Below are 21,277 nucleotides of genomic sequence, written 5' to 3'. Positions count from 1 at the left end.
GGACATTTTCGGTCACTTTTGAGAGCATTAGCTTCTTCTCGGGACTGCAATCCAAGCACAAGGGCTGACATCAAAATGTGAAATATGGAAATGTGTGATAGAGCGGCTCGTCCCCCCTCCCCTCACCTAGAGAGATGCCATTGGGCCATTCAATGTTATCAGCCACCAGCACCTGTCGGTCCACTCCATTCATCCCGGCCTTCTCGATCTTGGCTCTCGTGCCCCAGTCTGACCAGTACATAAAGCTGGATTGAACGAAAAAAAAAAAAGAAAAGAGAAATAAATACTTATTGTGCTTTTATGCACTGATTGCAATGATTTACACTGGTGCGCGCTGTATAACAGGTGAACACGTTGGAAGCGTATTTCGGAGAACAACTCTTTCATAACACGAAATACCAACAAGCATCGATTTTAAACACTTTCCTTCCTGTGGAAATAATCCATCGGTTTAGGTATTTTAAGAATTTCAGTTTCTCCAATAAATGAATAAATTCAGTATGTCTCGGATTACAAGTCGCAGTTTTTTTCATAGTTTGGCCGGGGGTGCGACTTATACTCTTGAGCGACTTATGTGTGAAAGTATTGAGCTCTCTTGCTCTGATGTGTATCTGTCTATGTCTGCATGTGTCTATAATGTATCAGTGATCGTCACACACACACACACACACACACACACGCGCCAACCAATAAAAATCCAGTGGGTGCGGGTCATGGCAGAAGTGCGTTGTGAGAAAAAGATGCTCCCTGCTACTTCTGTAACTATGAAAATTGATCATTTCAACATTAGCGATAACTTAAAAAACAGCTGAGAAGGGCTGAATAAAAATGGCACCAAAAAGAAAATCATATTCTGCAGGTTACAAGCTGGAAGCTCAAGCAGCAGAAAGAAAGTTTGAAGTTTGTGAGAAACTTGTAAGGGACTGGTGAAAAGCGGAGGTTACTCTTACTGAGATGAAGATAACTAAAAAAGCTAAATTTAGGTAACAGCTAAATCAAATACATTTCCCCAAAAAATGCGACTTGTACCCCAGTGCGACTTATATATGTTTTTTTCGTTCTTTATTATGCATTTTTGGCTGGTGAGACTTATTCCCTGGAGCTACTTATGGCTAGTACATGAAGCAGTATTATAAAACAAATGAGTTTTCATCTCTTCAATGAGCAGTTGACAATTTTTTCCCAATGGAAAAACTGATTGAGAGTAAAACTTTTAAAAGCTTCTAGGACTATTAGAAAATAAGTGACTTTCCAAGGACATTGTGCTTTTTTTATCCGTTACACCTGTATTCCTCATGAGTGACTGCATTCTGGTTAACTCTATGGTTGAAGGTATCATATAAATCTTACCTCCAGCCTAACTACTGTCTTCCTGTTCAGATTTAAACAAATTGTCCACATCGTTTTACTGCTTTAATCGTAACTTTAATAGAAAAGAATTAGTAGTAAATGATAGAATTGAGTTTTAATAAGGGCTACCTTTTATTATCACATCACTGGTCTTTCTGAAAATGCTCTGTCATCTCGCCGGCGCTCACTTACGTCACTGATGATCGGAAATAGACACGAACTTCTGCAGCGACGGTATAATCTGCTCCGAGCACAAATCCCCAGATGTTTCGAACAGCATATGGCATGACTTTAGGAAAGTTTGCGTAGTTGGAATGTGACATTGTTCTGTAATCTGTACCAATAAAATATATCGTGATTTGCTTGTTCTATGCAATGACATAAACCTTTTTTTCAACAATATTTTTTCATTTTTCTGTGCTCCCAATTCTTGCCAAGCGTTTATTACATGGTCTGTAATGTGCAGAAAATCTCACCTTGTGTGTGTGTGTATGTGTGTGCGTGTGTGTGTGTGTGTGTGTGTGTGTGTGTGTGTGTGAGACTCACTTTCAGCTACAAGCCTGTTTGCATTATTTTCAGATGTATGTTTTCATTTGGGTTCGGATCACAAAGAGAACACAAAGACTGCAAAAGCGCAGGGCTGGCATCGTTTCATTCAGTTTTTGCAGTTTAAAAGCCACAGAATTTCTAAAAAACTATTGAGTCAGGAGGCTAAATGGGTCAGAGCCTTGTTACTGTAGCTTCACACGCAAACGCACACACACACACACACACACACACACACACACACACACACACACACACACACACACACACACACACACACACACACACACACACACACACACACACACTCAGCAGCCAGAGTTCCCTAATGTTTATTATTACATGGCCCCAGACGAGGATTATGTTTATTCAATTTGTGGCTGCCGAGCTGAAATCACTTAACAAATTTTTATATGGGGGTCAACCGAGAATTATCTTCAATATTAATGCACAAGAAATACGTAATGTGCAATTGGTCTGACAGCTATGGAAACGTGTGGTTTTCTGAAAAACACACCACACGACGGTTCATTAACATCAAGGCTTGATATGTTACATTGCACAGGAATTAAAAGTCACCTGTAGGACACATGAAACATACTAAATCAACTGTGACTGTCTTTAGTCAAGTGATGTTTAACCGTTTGTAAATATGCAATGTTTAAATGTACATTTAGGATATTAATACATTTTTAGTCCATTTCCTTCTGATTTAAAAGTGTCTCTCGCTGATTTATAGCCAACGTCTTACAGATCTATTACTCATGATTAACAGACGCTTTGCAGCTTTTTAATTAGCTTCCTGTTAATTGTCATTTTTTTTCCCCCACAAATTTTGAGTGAAACACACACACACACACACACACACACACACACACACACACACACACACATGCCTCCCCCTCACCCATGATGGGGATCCAGGGCGATGGCTCTGGGTTCGCTGAGGTCGTTGTTGATCAGGGTCCGTCTCTTGGTCCCGTCCACCGAGGCCACGGAGATGGATTTATCGCCGGAGTCGGTCCAGTACAGGTTGTGTTGGAGCCAGTCCAGAGCCAGGCCAACGGGGGTCTGCAACAAGGAATCCACCAGCGGCACCTGCTGGGCAGGGTCGCTGGCCTCGTGGATGAAGGCGCTGCAGGGGAAGGATGAAGCGGTAAGACATCGGCGCAACGGAGGCATTAACTCTGAGAATGGGCGCCTGCAAGCTATTCGTCGCAGAATTAAGGTACACGTGACCAGTTTTCTCTAAGCTGCACAACTGCGCAATTGCGCACTGCTCGCACACTCTCAGCGCACAAGAAAATCTATCCAGCCCAGTGAGCGCACTGCAAATGAATTAGATAAATAACATTTTTTCTGGACAATTTTGCTGTGCAACTCGGTGAGTGACAGGTGTCCAGCCAATCATACGATACAGTTGCAATTACGCTACGCAGCCAATCACGGTATTGACGGTACTTGCGCACGTGCTCAGTGTGGCAGAGTTAAGTGACACTAATGCTAACATGCTAACCCCTTATCATGGCGAAATGAGCAGTGAATGTGATTCATTCACCCACCAAACCAAAGTAAAAAAGAAATGCGGTTCTTTTAAGTTGGAATGGCTTTCGGAGTATGTGCAAGTACTTGCGCATGTGCTCAGTGTTGCAGAGTTAAGTGACGCTAATGCTAACATGCTAACCCCTATGATGGCGAGACGAGCAGTGAATGTGATACATTGACCCACCAAACCAAAGTAAAAAAGAAATGCGGTTCTTTTAAATTGGAATGGCTGTTGGAGTATCGGCAAGTAGAAGAACCAGCGGTGAAACTGGGGGAGATTTTTTTCTTTTTTGAGCGATAAAGGTCTGCTCTACAAAACATGCAGCTTAAATAGTAAGCTAAAGTAGCTTTAACAAGCTAAACTAGTACGCGAGTTTTATGATGGAGAAAATATGGACTAAATGGAAGCTATGATCCCAGGTGTGATACTGATGTGTGGCCACAGCGTGCACATCTAATGTTGCTCACAGTGGTCCTCGGTGTGCTCGGCGATGTTGTCTGTATGCCCAGACATATGAAAAATTAGTAGGGAACATTGCACATGACTAATGTTGACGGCCTGAGCAACTGCTTCACTGTTTGGTATGACTACATAAAAAGAGAACTGATTCTTTTTCTTCCGTCATTCATTATGTCTGCCGCTTATCCTGCACTCAGAGTTGCGTGGGGTTATCTCAGCTGTCGCTGGGCGAGAAGCAGGTTTCGGACCGGCTGCCAGCGGTGCCCATACGCTCTCTCGTTCTGGGCAAACGTCTGGGCAAATTAGGGTTTCCTCTTAACCTATTTCATGTTTATGGACTGCATGAAGAGGACCTGGATGAAACCCGTGCAGAACATGCAAACTTCACCCTGACGGATTCGAACCGCGGACCTGGAACTGTGTCCACAGACGAATGCAATCGCAAATGCAAATGCGATGAGCAAAAGGAGAGCGAGGCAGCGACGGGCAGCGCAGCTGTGAACATCACCATCTAATAATTTCAATGTCGCCCCCTGAGAGAAAAATCTAATTCCAGCGAGCTGTTTAGATGTTTACTACTGAACCATAAGATTAAAAGATCAGTATCTCCTATCGGCAGTGAAAAGCTGTTGGACCAAAGAAAACAAAAAAACAAAAACAGAGCATTTGCGCAGCAGTTTCAAGACCAAAAAACAAAGGATATAATCTTTAACCACCCTATTTGATAATCTGGAAATAAATCATAAGTAGAATACATCACCAACCTGTTTTTTTTTTTTTTCATTTCTCTTTGCTGACTGTCAAGGTAATAGAGTGTGTTAGAAAAAAAGGAAGTCATTTGTGCGTCTTGCATACTCAGATTTTTCGAGTATGCAAATTTGGCCGATCTTTTTCTGATCAATAATCTTTTTGAATAATCGTATTGCATACATATTTCAGAAGTTATACTTAACAAAGTAAAGAAATCCTCACGGCAAAAGGGAAACTCCCAAAATCATTATAATTCTTATAATTTATATTCCGCCCACAGTTGATTTAACTTAAATTGAATCATTAATGAAAATGACAGGATTTTTTTTTTTTAATCAACTACTTCTCCTCCAACTATTTGCCAGCGAGACTCACACTGTTATTTTTATCCAATACACGTTTAGTTCTCTTTCACTCTATTTGAAAATGCTTGAATATCTCCCATCAACAAAGCAAGCAACAAAATTGTAATTCCCTTAGAAAAATAAATAGTAAAAATCAGCAAAAATCACCAGCAATGAGTAAATGAAATTATACAATAAAAAGGGCAAATTTAATATAGTATTTGATAATCACTCCTTATCATTCTAGCTACACACTCCATTAAGTCATGTTGTGGAACTGATATATGAGATAGGTTTTTTTTTATCAATAATTGTCTTTTTATTGTAGTTCTCATTTTGTCCCTTTCCCCTGGGCCGAATTCAATACCTTTTACTTGAACTTACTAAGCCATTCTATTAAGCCGAGTTTGCTCGGATTTATTTTGAATATTACACGGTTTACGTGACACAACAACCACAAGCCTGCAGATAATTTAAGGTGGGTTCTGACATGTATGCTAATTTTTCAATATGCATTCTGCACTGAGGCAACTGCAGGAGAGCTGTAACCTTGTGCTGTGTGCTTTGAGGGTTCATCCGGGGGTTAGAGTCGCTCTTAAGGTGCACCACTTATCAGAAAAGACATGGCCTCACTCAGGGGCGGCCCCGCTCGCTAATGATTCGACCCTGGCGGAGGTGTGAGATGAGGGCCGAGCACCTGTGCTCCCAAACAGGAATCTCAATTTTAGTTTCCCCGGAGATTTGGTTCTCCTGTCATTCATTTGGTAAAAGAGAACACAGTGCTCCAATTAGAAAACACTCCAGGGAGAGCATGTAGTTTAGATGACGATAGGGAGCCAAAATCTAAAATGGTAGCGGACCCGAGCCAATGACTCAACGGAATAAATGAGTATCAAAAGAACAGTGAGCGCAAAACGCATTTGTGTGTAATGAAATCATCAGAATGCTCAATTCGTATTGGAAAAGTAACCGTTACATTGGTTGTGTCTGAGAGTCCGAGCAGAAAGGGTGAGGTCTAAAGTACTACCTTCTTGAAATTGAATAAAACTGGATTACAAACAAGCAGCAAATGATACTTTGAGGAATTTCAAGAGCAGCGGTACCCCTTGTAACACTTAAAAAAGTACGAGCATCTCAAAAGTCGTAAGAGGACTTGTTCTCAATTACACCAGAATGCCGCAGAGCTAAAAGTGTGCTGCTGAGCCCATTTATATGTGACAAAGGTCAAGGGTCGGACATAAAGTCAAGAATGCTTCCAAACTCAAGCCTTTCAAAATGATGCACTGCATACTGAAACATTGCGGTAATCAGAATTGATATTTGAAATTTAAAGCATCTGAGGACGCACACCGGGTCCTCTTGAAAAACAATGCAAAACTATGTCGCTAGGCAATGGTTGATAGGGAAAGCATTAAATTCAATTTTTCATCATATAATATGTATGTATACTGTACAACTGTAATTGAACTCAGTCTATCTAATTGTCAATTTTATTACAGTGTTTCTCAGAGTAACTGTGTCACAATTGCTTTTTCCAGCAGTAAAAGTGAGAAAATAAATACATAAATAGATAAAAACTCAGATGTGCTCCTGTCTATTGAAACCAGGAGCACAATAAATTCATCCCCTCCTCCTGGGATACCTGTAGATTTTTCGATGAAAACGATCACACCAGAAGATGCGGTTATTCGCCACGTCCAGGTCCAGAGCCACAGCATTCTTCTGTGTAGACACGACCTGGCTGTAGTCCCTCTTCACCAGGTCGATACGGCGGATCTCGTGCCGGTTGGTGAAGAGTAGATAAGGACTTTTCCCTGCGACATGAGCGAAAAAGTTTCATGATTTGCTTTTTTTTTTTTTCAGGGGGTTGACAGTTATAACGGTGTGGGTGGCAGCTATTTTGGTTTTACACAGCCATTACAGCGCTTGGTAATATATTCAGCAATGAGATGGAATATATAGGTAGTGAAGTGTGTTTCAATAAAAGCCAATCAAATCTGCTCAACAACTTCTTAATGGACAATGAAATTGCTTTTTTGTGTGGGAGCTGCACGGATCCTTCTTTATCCATGCTGCAAATGAAGTAAGACAAAACGCCATAGCAGTCTGAGGTGATTGTTTTAAGAAAAATACTCTCGGAGGGGGAATCAAATTCTGGAAATATTTAGAAAAAAATCTGGATTCACATTGAGCGGGACATGGAGTTATAGCTGTCATTAGGGTAATCGTTAAATCGAAAACATACAGGGCTACTTTATGGACTTAAGAGTAATGAAAGGGCGATAAGGATGAGAGATCACGGCGTTGCAATGTTTCTGTGCTGCATTCAAGGTTGGAGCCTCCGCTGGGAAAAAACGCTGCGTGTCAGTAAGTGATGTACACCTCCGGTGTGACACCGCAGCGCAAAGATGCATTGCGATGTCACGCGGTGCGCCGCCATCAGCACCCCGGGCGCCGGACGACACGACAGAGCTTGCGTGATATGGCGCCTCTAACAAGACTTGGGGGACGATAATACATCATTAACAGCAGCTGAACGGGGGCGTATCGATTATGTTTGCATGCACCTGTTTCCCAACTGGTAAATATACATCGGAGGTGTCTTGGCGTTCCGGCTGCCGCCCTCAAAACAAGAGGCTGCCAATGTTTGCACGGGGGGGAAGAAGTAAATAGACACTGGGGAAGGTGAAAACACGCCCTTGTGTTTTGTGGCATTGAAGGGACGGGTCTTTTCTCCGCAATTTAACGATTTAAGTCGTTTCTTTCCATCCCAGAGAGGAAGGCGGAGCCCTACAATGTCAGCGTGATTGATTGAGCATACGCTTGTGAGTTGCCTTTAAGGAAGCTTTCGGTGAAATAAATAAAAATGACCTTGCATCCTATAACAATACATGACGGCAATTATTTTAAAACAAGATGAAGGAATCGATCATCTGATTTTTTTCCTTGCAAGACATTTTATTGCAGATGAGTGACTAAGTTTACATATGATATATTCATACAAATATAATAAAAATCCTGTTCCCAACTAGTTTTCTTGATCTTTTTATCAGGTCATTTTATATCATTCTCAGCTGAAGGGTAAATTCTTGTTTATGCTTCTGGGAATTCATTGTTTGCTATAAAGCCTAAATTTCAGTTGCAGAGTTAAGAGTTGGGTGAAATGAACACACATTGGTTTTTAAAAAGAGAAGAAAAGGAGGGAAAAAAAAGAGAGATGTGAAAGTCACTGATGATGAAACGTGATTTTGGTGTCTGGTAGCTGTGCTACGTCATTAGCAGGGAGCTATTTCCACTGAGCGCCTATGTTCCCATATGTCCTTGTTTCATTTTGGGGGCAGTCGAGCTTATTTTTAGAGCCATCCACTCATGATGAGGCCACGCGGGTTGCATTTTAATTAGAAACCATAAAGGAAAGGGGACCTTAGACACATTTATATCAACCTGTTTTTTTTTTTTTTTTTTTTATGTTTATCTCCTCATAATGTTGCAGGTTCCCAGATAGAGAAACCAGGTGTGTCTGCTGGGAAGGTTTTATCACTCCGGCAAGCGGCTGCAGCCCACCTTTCTTTTGCAGCATCTATACCGAGCCTGACCCTGCTTTGTAATAGGACGGCAGTCGTGAAAAGATTTCCTCCGAGGCAGATACAATATTTCTCATTAAAGGCTTGTAAGAATCTATTTTTCCTCTGACAGCACAGGTTTAGGCCTCGACCACATAGTTTCAAGCATGACGTATTTTGTTCAGGACGCAGTTCCTCAATGTCGCCATTTACACCAATAAGATTTCCCCCTCAACGAGAAAGGGAGGGAGAGGACAGTCTCTGCTGAGTTTTCGCGAGCAGCTGAAGATTTCTCGCCAAAAAGTAGAGCTGCTGCAACCTCCCTCCCACTCCCGTGCCCCATGTCTGCTTCTGCAGACACATCTAGGCTCACCGCTCTGTTCCAGCAAAGCCGTTGGCATCACGCACAGCGACAGAAAAGAGTAGCTGGGCATGATCCGCACAAAAAACTCGTGCAAATCGCTGAGCATCGTCAGAGGCGATTTTAACCGGGTTTAATTGAGGGAAATGAAAATCACAGCGTCTGACAGCCACGGGGACGGAGTGATGACAGTCCATTGAGTATTTCTTGCCAATTAAGTGATGAACATTTTTGGAGTGGGAAATCAAGTGTAAACATATTATCTGGCTTTCTCTTTGTAATCCTCATGCTAATAGCTTTCGGCCACAGTCGGAGGTCACATGAAATGAATTAGCCTCAAAGCAGCCCACTTTGTTCTGCACTAGTCTGACAACAGTTGTCAACAAGCCTGACTGGGGGCCACGTTGCATTTGAAGTAATTAGCTTGCGGTATGACTCAGCCAGGTCGGGCTGGAGAGCTACTGGACCTAAACAAAAGTGTTCAGCATGATTGATCATATCACTCATAAAACTGTGGCGTGGGAGTCATTGCCTTGGTGATTTGCCATTCTGGTCATTAGGTATTCATTTAGGAGCACAACCGAGTGCAGACAATAATCACATCGGCCAAGTTTGTCTGGTGTTATGTGATCAGAGATTTGCATATGCTCCAATGGAGTTGGGATGGCTTATATTTCATTAAACTTGAACATGCATTCATTCAATCTTAAAATCTTTGTACTTAAGACCTTAAAACACTTGATGGCCTTAACCTTGACAATTTATATTTTATTGTATTTCTTACTCTCCCTCCTTCCTGCTATTATCTATTATTATTATTATTATGTTTTTGCTTGAAACTCTGGCACAACAATTTCCTTCGGGATAAATAAAGTTGTTCTCATCTCATCTCATCTCATCTCATCTCATCTCATCTCATTCAGTCATTATCTGTGCCGCTCATCCTGCTGTCGCGGAGGGAGCCTATCCTAGCTCTCATTGGGTGGGAGGCGGAGTTCACCCTGGACCAATCAGAGGGCCTCTTATAGAGACATACAGCCAATCAACCTGTCATTGACACATCTGTGGGCTTCCAGTGAATCCACTGCATGTTTTCTGGCCGTGGGAGGAAACCCACTAAGACACAGGAAGAACATGCAAACTCCATAGCGAAAGGTGGAATTGAATCGAACATCATACTGAATCGAACCGAGGACCCTCTTCCTGTGAAGCGCAACCCTGCCACCCACTCAGTGTGTATTTTTTATGGAAATATTTCTCACGGGGGAGGGCATCAACATAGTGGATTATCATAATGTAATTTGTAATAGATGTTTCAGTAGTCTTGCTTAATCCATGAGACCCCGTTGTCCTTTATCGAAGTGGTGTCCCATGATATGATCACTACCACCTCCAAAAATGAGTTTTACAGTTGAATACTAGTATCTAATCATGTGCATCCTTGTCTCATTTCACCTTAACAATCAATTATGTGCTCCACAGGCCTGTGTCAAATTCATTTTCTTTCTACATTCCTTCTGCACGTTGATGTCTAAAACTGAAGACCAAAAAAAAGGTCTTGATGGCGAGTTGGCCAGATGGGTGCCTGCCAGCGGCTAATTTAGCATGTTAAGTAAGGCTCCCGTAGGCTTTGCCATTGCAATATATGGATAAGTCTATTTAAAAAAACTAGCAGTGATCTTGCAAGCAGGATGCATATACACAGATTACAGCTCGACATACACAAAATACTTTTTCCGACCCTAGATGCATTCAGTCTGCATACACACTGTAAGAAACTGTTCTTATATAATAGCTGTTCTGTATTCCATACCAGTAAAGTGAATGCCGCTTTTCTGGGTATTGGAACAGACAGAGCAAGTTCAAGAGCAGGCGACAGCGACGGTCCTGACCTCGAACTGCCTCAACGGGAATGTGGAACAATGTCACACGGTGCAAAATGTAACGAAAAATACACACGAAATACGATTCTGAGACGACCCCGAACTCGACCCCGGTGCGAAGTAAACATGGAGACTCACCCTCTGCCTTGCAGGTTTTAGTGACCGGATCCATCTCGTAACCTTGATAGCATTCACACTTAAAATCCCCCTTGTAGTTGATGCAGATCTGGCTGCAGGCGTTGGGGTTCTCACATTCATCTATGTCTGCAGGGAGAGGAGGAGAGGGAGCCGTCAATGAACCCAAAGCCGGTGAGAGAAAAGCAATAATTCACACACGTGAGCTAAAGCATAATGTGTTGACAATTTAATGAATTCAAGATGTAAATATAGCTTTTTTTTTTTTTTTTAAGAAGAGCTATGGCAGCCTGGTGAATATGCACATTTAGGAGTGTAAGTGCTTTGAGACATCCAGATCTGTTGGGAATAAGGAGAAGAAAAAAAGGGTGACTTCTGATGTGATTCCTTCTAGCGAATCTCGGGATTTATCTTAAGAGTGTGTGAGAGAAACATTAGTGTTAAAAGGATGAGGGGGAGCATAAACTGTGCATGTGTGTATGTGTTTGTTTGTGTGTGTGTGTGTGTGCGTGTGGCAGGGAGAGTATTACAACTGTGTTAGTTTCCCTGTGGGAGTGACAAGCTGGGCACACTGAGCAAAGAGACAGCTACAGAAGTGAGAGCTGCCAAAAGCAATACAGACAGACAGCCATACACACAAACACACACACACAAGCACATTGACACACACCCACACACACGCTGGGCAAGCCTTGCAGCCTGTCTGTCTGATGTAAAATATATGGTTCTTTACCACCACAGGTCTTTTTGTCGAGTAACTGGTAGCCAGCGGGACACTGGCACTCAAAGCCGATTGGTCGATCCACGCAGACGTGAGAGCAGCCGCCGTTGTTTATCATACACTCATTGAGCCCTGAGAAAGACAGACAAGGAGACGGTGGTCACACACATCCAAATAGAGATGAGGTAAGGAAATTACGGTCATCTAGCGAGTCGTTTAAAACGTCAAAGAGGATAGAGGAGGCCTCGGCCTCATAAAAAGCTGTGAAATAACTTGTGATAGATGGTTTGGTGGCGAATGGATCTGTGTGGCTTGAGGGCCCGAGGAGACGGATTTCATCTTGATAACCTTCATTTTATCTGCGCTCTTGTGTTCGGCTGTTTGCCGTCCTCCTTTTTGAATTTTTATTCTGAGTGGAGATGGAGAAACACACGCAAAAAAAAAAAAAAGAAAACTGAAAAAAGGCACACGGTAAGCTTCTGAAGGGATACATCCGAGGACGCGCGCCTGCATGGGGGAAACAGGGTGGAAATAGATCCCGCGAGCAGGAGATACAAAGCGTGTGTCGAACAGACGCGCCGTTGACGGTAACGCAGAGTGAGGTAAATACATCACAAGCCCAAAAAAAGACTCAAAATCAGTTATGAAAAAAAAACGATCTAATTCCATACTGGTTATTTTTTTTGTTAAAATTCAATTTACAAGACGCTTGATCTTCTTTTCCTTTCGGCTGCCCCCTTCAGGGGTTGTCACGGCAAATCGTCTTCCTTTCGCCAAACAGTATTCTCTGTATCCTCTTGTCTCACACAAACTATTTTCACATCCCATTTTAACTCCATCCACAAATTGTTCCTCTAGAACTCCTGCCTGCTGGTTCCAACCTCAGCATCCTTCTACCCAGACATTCCATTACATTTTTACATTACATTACATTTGGCAGACGCTTTTATCCAAAGCGACTTACAATAGAAGACATAAGGACTGCAAATAACACTTGCCCGCCTGTCCTCTGTCTACGTCGAAACCATTTTAGTTTGAATTTATCTCCAAAACATCTAAAATCTAACAAGTAACTGTATATCGATGTATTCATTTCATTATTTCGGTGTTTTTACATTCAAGTGTACAAGGACACACAGCAATGCCTTGAAGTTGAAATTAATTTTTTACACTTTGCTCTTTGCATTCATCGTGTGTGTGTGTGTGTGTGTGTGTGTGTGTGGGGTGGGAGTAACCACTAATTGTTTGACTGAATGATTAAAATGCTGTTCTCCTTGAAACAAAAAGCCCCTTTTTCCAGCGGCATTTAGGCTCTTTTTTTGGTTTGTTTTTTTACGACCGAGTAAGCATGGCCGCACAGTGAACAACTGACGACTGGAGGGGGTGATAAACAAAGACGTGAATTAAATCGCACAGAAGAAAACACACTCCGCAATTCAAAAGTGCAAGATGGTGCATTTCTAATTTGTTCAACAGCACCGAAACAAATTTTGCATATTTTGTCAATCGCCATCGAGCATGATTTTAGTCAGATCTGTGCTTGTGCAGCGACGGCAGTTAACACGCAGCCATAATGAATTAATAACCTCCCAAACTAGGCGGTTCTTCTTTATTGGACATTCTTTAATGAAGCAACTCCAGTTTTTAAAAGGAAAATTCCAGGAAAATTGTGTGGGCTTAGTTTTGGTGTCGGATCAAATAGACAAGATATTTTATTTTAACCCTCATATTATGTTAATGGTCAATTTGACCCATTGGGTCAATGGGTGAAATGGGCCAAATTGACCCTCAACATAATATGAGGGTTAAAGAAACAGAATCTAAATATCACGGTACCTTCTGTTTTCCTTATGGGTAGTGTCAATAACTTGGTCGACACTTGCCGCTCTTATTTGACCGGCCTCAAGGAAGTGGCCAATGAGGCAGGCCTTTACAAACGCCGGTTCTGAGCAATAAGGTGTGTGACAGCCGCCACATGAGTTTGCCAAACGACATCTCAAGGAGTCTGAGAGCACGAATGACAAAGTGACGGAGTTCTAATGAGCCAGGGATCGAACTCATTGGGCAGAAATCCAGAGAACCGGTTAGCGGCACGGTTTCATGCTCTGCAGGTGGTCAAAGGGACTAAGGGGGGAAAAAAAATGACAAAGACGTCGGCGACGATTTGCTTTTAAGCATGAAATCATCCAAAGCATAATGTGGAGATACCTGCGATGGCTGGTTAAACTATCGCCCTTCAGCGGTCTGGCGAAAAACTTTAACAAACCCACCCCGTAGATCAGCCGTGGAGAGACTCGAAGACAGCGTTTTACAGCCGTCTCCAACCAAGCTTCAGCAGAATCGCCGTGATGAATGGGATAAACTTTCCCCAAAGTCAGGCGCGGAAAAGCTGACGGAGATGCCGTCTCAGGCGACAAAGTGCTGAATTTAAGATCCAGGTGCTTACGCAGATGAGAGAATACAGTTTGGGATTTTCAATGCTTTAGTTTTTTGATGGTAGCCAGTCGGTCGTGACAGAGTCTGACTAAAAAGTATAGATTCATTGATAAATCATATATATATTAATATATGTGACTGCCTCCACATTTCCAGCAACGGCGAGATTAAATCCACATTTCCGTTTCCGCCGTATGGATGACGACTATCTGCATTTAGAAGAATACGCGTGAATCTAGCTGTATTTGAAGGCATCATCTGCCGTACAAGCAGTGTGAGTTAGAAGACGGGATCTTTTTTTGAAATAGCGAACACGTTTTTCCGCGTTGTCAAAAAATCTCTAGGTCATTTTTCTTCTCGCACAGGCAGATAAAAAAAAAGTCCTCTCTCTCTTACACTCTCATCTTCCCTCATCTCCTACATCTGGTAATTTCTCCCTCGCCATGGTAACCCATTGTGCACCGACTGGTTTCACGGGTTGAGGAGTTAATGTGGGGGAAAAGAGCACAAAGCGGCATAGTATGCTATCATTTCAAATGGCAGCATTCTCACTAGCGTGCGTGTGTATGTGTGTGTTTGAGTGTGCATGTGTGCGCGTTTACTGGCGGGAAACATCTTGCCAGTAAATGGTTGAGCGAGCAAAGCGAGGAGCCAGGTGTGTGTGCGGACACACTTTTTAATGAGCCAAGAACAAGACCTTAGTGAATGGATGGGGGGCTCAAGGCAGGAAGAGAAGGCAAAAAGAAAGCGAGGAGACGTTTTCCTTTCGCTACCTGCTTGAGTCGTGTAATTTCCTTCCCTGGAAGAGGTCAGTGAAGGCAGCCTGATGCCGCCTTTTCCTCCCCGAGCTCGAGCTTCCGCCGAGGAAACGTCATTATGTGAGGGTCTCGGCGAGTCTCCCTCTCTCTCACGTCGTGACGTCGTTCTCACCGATTTCTTCGGCGCCGTGAAAAATCGTTGGAAAAACACTTCGCCTTTTCGAAGCGAGAATCAATGCCGTTTGGTAAAAGTTTGAATGATGACCGTCATTCAGAAATTTTCCCGACGACAGCTAGCGCATGCTTGTTCTGTTCAATAGACGATCAGGGCAGCTGCAGTTACTTTAACAATCTGTCATTTTGCATTTTCCCTCATTCCGCACAACGGGGATATTCAGAAAAGAAAGCTGTTTATGCCAGGAGGATGAAATACATTTGGTACTTCTTTCTTATTTCACATGAAAGTTTAAAGGGTTTGTGCTCGAGAGTTAACGCCATCGGCAACAGCTTGGAGTGTTCACACAAGCCGCGGCTTTTAAGAACTAAATTTCCCCTTTTGTTTTGTTTTGGTTTTTTTTTTTCTCCAGAGGAAAGTGGAAAAAAAAAAACCTAGAAGATTGGATTGTAATGTATTTTTCTTTTTATCTAATCTCATTCATTTTCTTGCATTTTTTTCCCCGGTGATATCTATCGGATAATCATTTTTTTGACAAAGTCACGGGCCAACATTGATATTTATTGAAAAAAAATCTTCCTCCAGATATAACAACGAACCCAAACAAGTTTTCCTTAAGAACAAAATATGGAGCAAGCATAGCTTAATACTTTTCAATATACAACTTAATATTGCACACATGCAACATCCTGTTTTCTGCCTAAGTAGCAGGGTACCAGTATTAGCACAAGGTCGCTATGACTACTGTAAACAGAGGAGAGGGCGTTTATGGGTCCTGTTGTGATTTTCGTGCCAAAACACCAGCAGAAAATCCTGGGATTTGTAGCATTAGCTGTACATGCACTGTAGACTTCACCGGCGGGCCAGCTGTAACTGTCATTTGGCAAGGCTTTGCGGGCCAAATATTATTACAGTGCGGGCCAAATTTGGCCCGCGGGCCAGAGTTTGACACCTTTATTTTCGGGCGTCACAGGCTGGTATTGCTTCCTGTCTTTCAATGTAAATTGCATCACCTGTATGTTTGACCGATCGTTTTTTTATCCAGCAGGTACTCGGGTTTGTCACAGTGTTTTTCAAGCCAGCTATTCCCTCTTTGCGTATTTATTTAATTTTCCGTCAATTAGGATTCCCATCTTCCAAGCCTTTGTCGTTCCTGCACTCGGATCTTCCTCCTGATGGTTTTCTGCCTTTGGCCTAAACAGTTCAAGTGACCCAGTTCCAACTTTTTCCTGCCGTGTGGCCAACGGTTGGACACGTATAATGAACACGGAAGCAGGGAAAAGAACACCGGATAATCGCTGTTCTTTTTTTAGGCCAAAAAATATCTGATAAGAATTGAATATCTGCTGATTACCCCCTGTATTGCATGGATAGCATCGGATATTTCTTTCCAGCGTGAGCGGAGCGCAACTAACAACGCATTTATTACACATTTCTAAACTTGTTCATTTGGCTGCTGTTGAAGACAGTACAATGCGGGCAGTGCTGGTCAGAAACCAGGTAAGATATGGGTGTGGAAAATAATACACAAATCAGAAAAGGTCATCAGGACTTGCGATGAGATGTAGCCAAACTTTTCTTACCGCACTCCTTCTTGGGCTCATCGGACCGATCTTTGCAGTCCTTGATGGAATCACACACTTTGGAACTATCGATGCACTCCCCGTTCTTACACAGGAACTTCAACGGTCCTTCACATTTGGTGGCTGAAACATGGAAGCATAAAGGAAACAAATGTCAAACCTGCGTTTCCATGAGATGCCACACGCGGCTGAACAGCCGTAGTGCTGCCCGCAACTATTAAAGAGCTCGAAGCGCAATAAATACCGCACATAATCAAAATAACGTCACATTATAATCCAAGTAGAGAACCAATCGTGCAGCGGTGAGTCCCTCCGCCTCTGGCTCTACCCCTTGTGGAATTTGTATGTTCTCGCCATGTCTATGTGGGTTTTTACCAGGTTCTCTCTGGACATGTGACAAAAATAGTTATAAATATTGAATCTTGAGAGAATGAAAGATTTTATTTCAGTATGATTTATGAATGAGAGGGTGAACGGTTGTATATCTGTATAGTATGCGTCAATGAAGGAGGGCGAGCATCGTCTCACACCGGATGACCTCCTCCAGCAACACCGAGTGCAGGATAAATGGTATAGATAATGGATGAATGAATGATGAATCAAAGTGCGATGGGGAAAAAAAGGAGCCATTAATTCGGCCCAGTTTTGCACTGCAACAACTTAATTTCCCGGAAAGTAATTTTGCAGCACCCTGGTAAATTATGCATCCCTGCCAGACGAGGGAGAAGTTAGGAAATTGACTTACAAAAAGCTCAAGGATGGGTCTGCGCACCTTGACACTGAGAGTCATGAAAGAAACTCATCCCATAATAAGTCATGTCCAGAAAACTCCCACCACGGCAGAAGTCAGTTCTTATCTTCTCTAATGACATCAAACCCTATTTGTATGCAGAGGGGGTTTCATTCTGGGACCTCACTTATCCAACGGTTAACTGTGAGGGATTTAAAGAAAGGAATCCACGGATTTTATCCAACAGAGAAAAGCTCTCTTGTTTAAAATATAAATCATAGAAAATAATAAATTTACAACATTAACCAGCAAAAAAAAAAAAACAGTGATAAGTATCATGTTAGACAAAAGACAGTGCGACGTGTTTGAGCTAACCACAGCTGTCAGTGAGACATTAGCGCCCTGCAAAAGACGAGATGGTCAATTTTTCATTTTAAAAAGGGCTTTTTAACGTCCTCGAGCTCACGGAGGAGCCACAGTGAGTCTCTCAGGTGGGAAGTGACAGTCTGAACACCCTCAAAGAAACCTGCCGCCGACTTCTAATGCCGAGGAAAAACCTGGGATTATTAGTGTTCGTGGTGTGACTGAGAGAAAAAGAAGCATTCTCTTTTCAAGCTGCGTCAGTTTGGTAAAAGACACTTCTGGCCCAGTTCCTTCTGACAAAACAGAAGTGTTCGCAGAATTACTTCTGCTAAACAAATCAGGTTCTCTTCACTGGTGTGTAAAGGCACAATGTGTTTCTTCAGGGCGCCACGATGGTTAGCCGCTACAGCCTGACAGCAAGGAGGTGTGTAGTTTGATTCCGACCGGGACGGAGCCTTTTGCACCTGGAGTTTCTATTTCTATGTTCTCTACGAGTCTGAGCGGGTTTCCTCCCGGTTCTCCGGTCCAAAATCAAGGTCAACAGGAGACCCTAAATTGCTCGGACGTGTGAGTGCGCATTTGAATAGCGGTGGGCGCCTCTCGCCTAATGGAAGCTACAATAAGCTTCAGCATCCCCGCGATATGCAGTACAGTGATCCCTCGCTATAACGCGGTTTACTTTTCACGGTTTCGCTACTTCACGGATTTGCATCGTGCATTGTGTTCTGCATTCTGATTGGCTAAAAAGTCACTGTGCGTCAATAACGTCGCAGTTTAATATGTACACGTACGTAAAAACAGCTTGCCAAATTTACATTACGGACATACAAATTCTCTTGCAATTTCGAGTTTCTCTGAAGCCCATAATGTTGACAAAACGCTCTGGACCGACAAAAGGGCCCAAAAGACAGCGGAAGATGCTATCTATCGCAGATAAAGATAAACTTCTGGACACGCTAAGGGAAGGTAAAAGCTATGCGGCTGTGGGTCGGCATTACGGAATTAATGAATCTTCCGTTCGTTCCATAAAGAAGGAAGAAAAAACCATAAGGACGACAGCGGCAATAAGGTCGCGGTGGGCGGTGCTAATCTCCGCAATTTGAAGCCTTCTATTCACATTGATGATTAAAATTATTATTTGACAGTACAGTATAGAAGTTATTTGATGAAAAAAACGTTTCCAAAGTACAGTACTTTTATTTGTGAAACAAATGATTGAGCCTGTAAAATGGTTTGTTCTTTCTTTTCAATGTATAATACAGTATTTAATTGTAAAAAAAAATAAAGGTTTCTACTTCACGGATTTTGCCTATCACGGGTTCTTTTTGGCACATAACCCCCGCAAAAAAACAAGGGTATACTGTATAGACAACGATCGGGTTTCTCAGAGTTACCCATTATGCAAATGGATGTTCACTGCAGAACCGAGTGAATACACCATTTGGTACATTATTGTTTAACAGCATTTCACTGGATCGCCCCAGTCAGCAAACGGACAGATTCTGAGAGATAGGGGAGAAAAAAACAAAGGCCAAAACCCACCGTTGACGCAGCCGGACTCGTCACTGTGGTCTGGACAGTCGGGGACTTTGTTACACTGCTTGGTGCCGTGGATGCAAGAACCATCGCCGCACTGGAACTCATCCGGGCGGCACGTCAGCAGGGCTGGGGGAAAAACATATGCACGTGTAAGATTGGGTGATAAGGAAAAATAATTATTACAATATTAAAAACCACCTCTTCCTCATATTGATATTTAATATACTTGCATAACATTGATATCACGATGTTATGCTATTTTCCCACTGGCGGATAAATTAAGGATTATCTTTATTTTATCTGCTCTAGTATGGATAATCATAGAACACAAACAGATTAACAATTTCCCCGGCAACATGAATATTTTAATCCCCCTATTTTTTAGGTTTCAGCTTTCAAAATTTTACCCTCCAAAATTCCTGCAGATATTTATTTATTAATCTATTCCTATATTTATTTATTGCCAATTTCTTCAAATTGGGAAGTGCTGAAATGTAAGCTGAATTTTTTCCCCCCAATTTTTTTTTTACAGCAAAAATTAGCAACCAAAAGCCAAAAAATTATTGTGGCAAAGGGGTTTATATATTATATTATATTATATTATATCATATTACATTATATTATATTATATTATGTTACATTTAAAAATCCATTATGTGATTTAGCTATGCATATTTTGTACACAGCTTTAATGTCTCTTCCTTAATTTACAGCAATATTTAGGCCATTATTACTCCTTATAGGAGCACAACAACATTTTGAGGTCCTCGCAAGCCGATGTCCGGGCCGGAAAGGGTTAACTCCAAGCTGCGTGTGAGGAATGGCTTCCAATATAGGGACACCGGGGTTGAGGCTACGCGAAGCCATACCAAATTTCATTAATACCCGTGCAGAGACAGGCTTTTCATCAACAGCGCCCTGTATGCTCATATAATTCCTCTCTAAAGCCCAGTAAAAAGCAATATATACGTTCGAAAGGGATATGATTTAGCGTTATCACAGGATGAGCCGGACGGGGGGAATGTAATGGAGACCAGGCAGCGTGACACACATGTCGGTATACACATAGATACATATAATAAACGCCATACTTCGTATCTAGAACAGCAATCTCTGTTTGGCTAATAACTTCGTAGGTCCCGCTCCTCCTGCACATATAGTGTAACCCATTCTATTGAATAAAAGACTAATAAAGTTAGAAATGACTGAATGAATCACTGCAATAGGGGGCGGAAAATTCAATTTTTATGGCGAAGCAAGACGGGGAAACAAAAGTGAAAATAAAAAGATGGAACGGTTGCCAGGTAACCTCTGGACAAATACAATGTTGCGCCGAAAACAATATCCAGGCCGGTCTATTAACACGGCGATCCAGCCCACTAACAACACATCAATCTCCTCTAAGTGCCGCTTATGTGACACCAGAATGCGAGGTGGGTTTGATGCGCGTGCCGCACATCTTGATAATGAATAGTGGGATTATCACGGCCTCACACACCGCCACAGCGAGACAGGAGCTCCGGGGCTCCTCCATCCATGACCAGCTAATAGGAAAAACCTTTTTTTTTTTTTTTTTTTTTTTATCACGGGGCCTCTTCATATTCGCAACGTGTTTAGCAAGAGAAATGCATTATTTACAAGGCCCATTTGGAAAAGGAAACAACTTCCAGCAGAATGGAAATGTGCTAAATGACTAAATAAACACGTCAGAAGAAGAAGAAGGAAATATTGCTCGCTGTGATTTCTCTGCTCTCCGTTCCAGAGAAAACAGACTGAACGTGAAGGTGACTTTCACTTTAATTGCGCAGGATGCGTGAAATGCGGCATGTGTAAACATAAGATTGCCAATAAAAACATTCAGTACTTTATATCTTCGGAAATGAACTATGACATAACATGTATATACATGTTTATATTATTCTTTTCATGAAAAGGAGGACTAAAAATTGATACTTCATTGATCATTTAGTGTAACACAGAAGAAAAGTGGGAAAAAAAGTTATATTTTATTAAAGCAAAGACATCTATTTATATT

General features: G+C 42.1%; 1 protein-coding gene across 4 annotated transcripts in view; it reads right to left on the bottom strand.

Annotated features, from left to right (window-relative positions):
- LOC147219190 (low-density lipoprotein receptor-related protein 8-like) overlaps positions 1–21,277 on the bottom strand; it is a 90,902-nt gene that overhangs the window by 12,538 nt on the left and 57,087 nt on the right. For all 4 annotated transcript variants that reach the window (XM_086173277.1, XM_086173279.1, XM_086173278.1 and 1 more), the window contains exons 6-12: positions 19,246–19,368; positions 16,611–16,733; positions 11,671–11,790; positions 10,941–11,066; positions 6,638–6,809; positions 2,804–3,031; positions 127–245 (exon numbers count right to left, since the gene is read on the bottom strand). In XM_086173277.1, coding sequence (XP_086029403.1) covers positions 127–245; positions 2,804–3,031; positions 6,638–6,809; positions 10,941–11,066; positions 11,671–11,790; positions 16,611–16,733; positions 19,246–19,368 — 1,011 coding nt within the window. The remainder of the gene's footprint in view (positions 1–126; positions 246–2,803; positions 3,032–6,637; positions 6,810–10,940; positions 11,067–11,670; positions 11,791–16,610; positions 16,734–19,245; positions 19,369–21,277) is intronic.

This window comes from Fistularia commersonii, chromosome 25 (assembly GCF_037954325.1).
Source record: "Fistularia commersonii isolate RoL2024-O1a breed Wild chromosome 25, RoL_Fcom_v1.0, whole genome shotgun sequence".
NCBI classification, from domain to species: domain Eukaryota; kingdom Metazoa; phylum Chordata; class Actinopteri; order Syngnathiformes; family Fistulariidae; genus Fistularia; species Fistularia commersonii.
The sequence above is the reverse complement of the archived record's forward strand: the minus strand, read 5'-3'. Positions and strand labels throughout refer to the sequence as shown.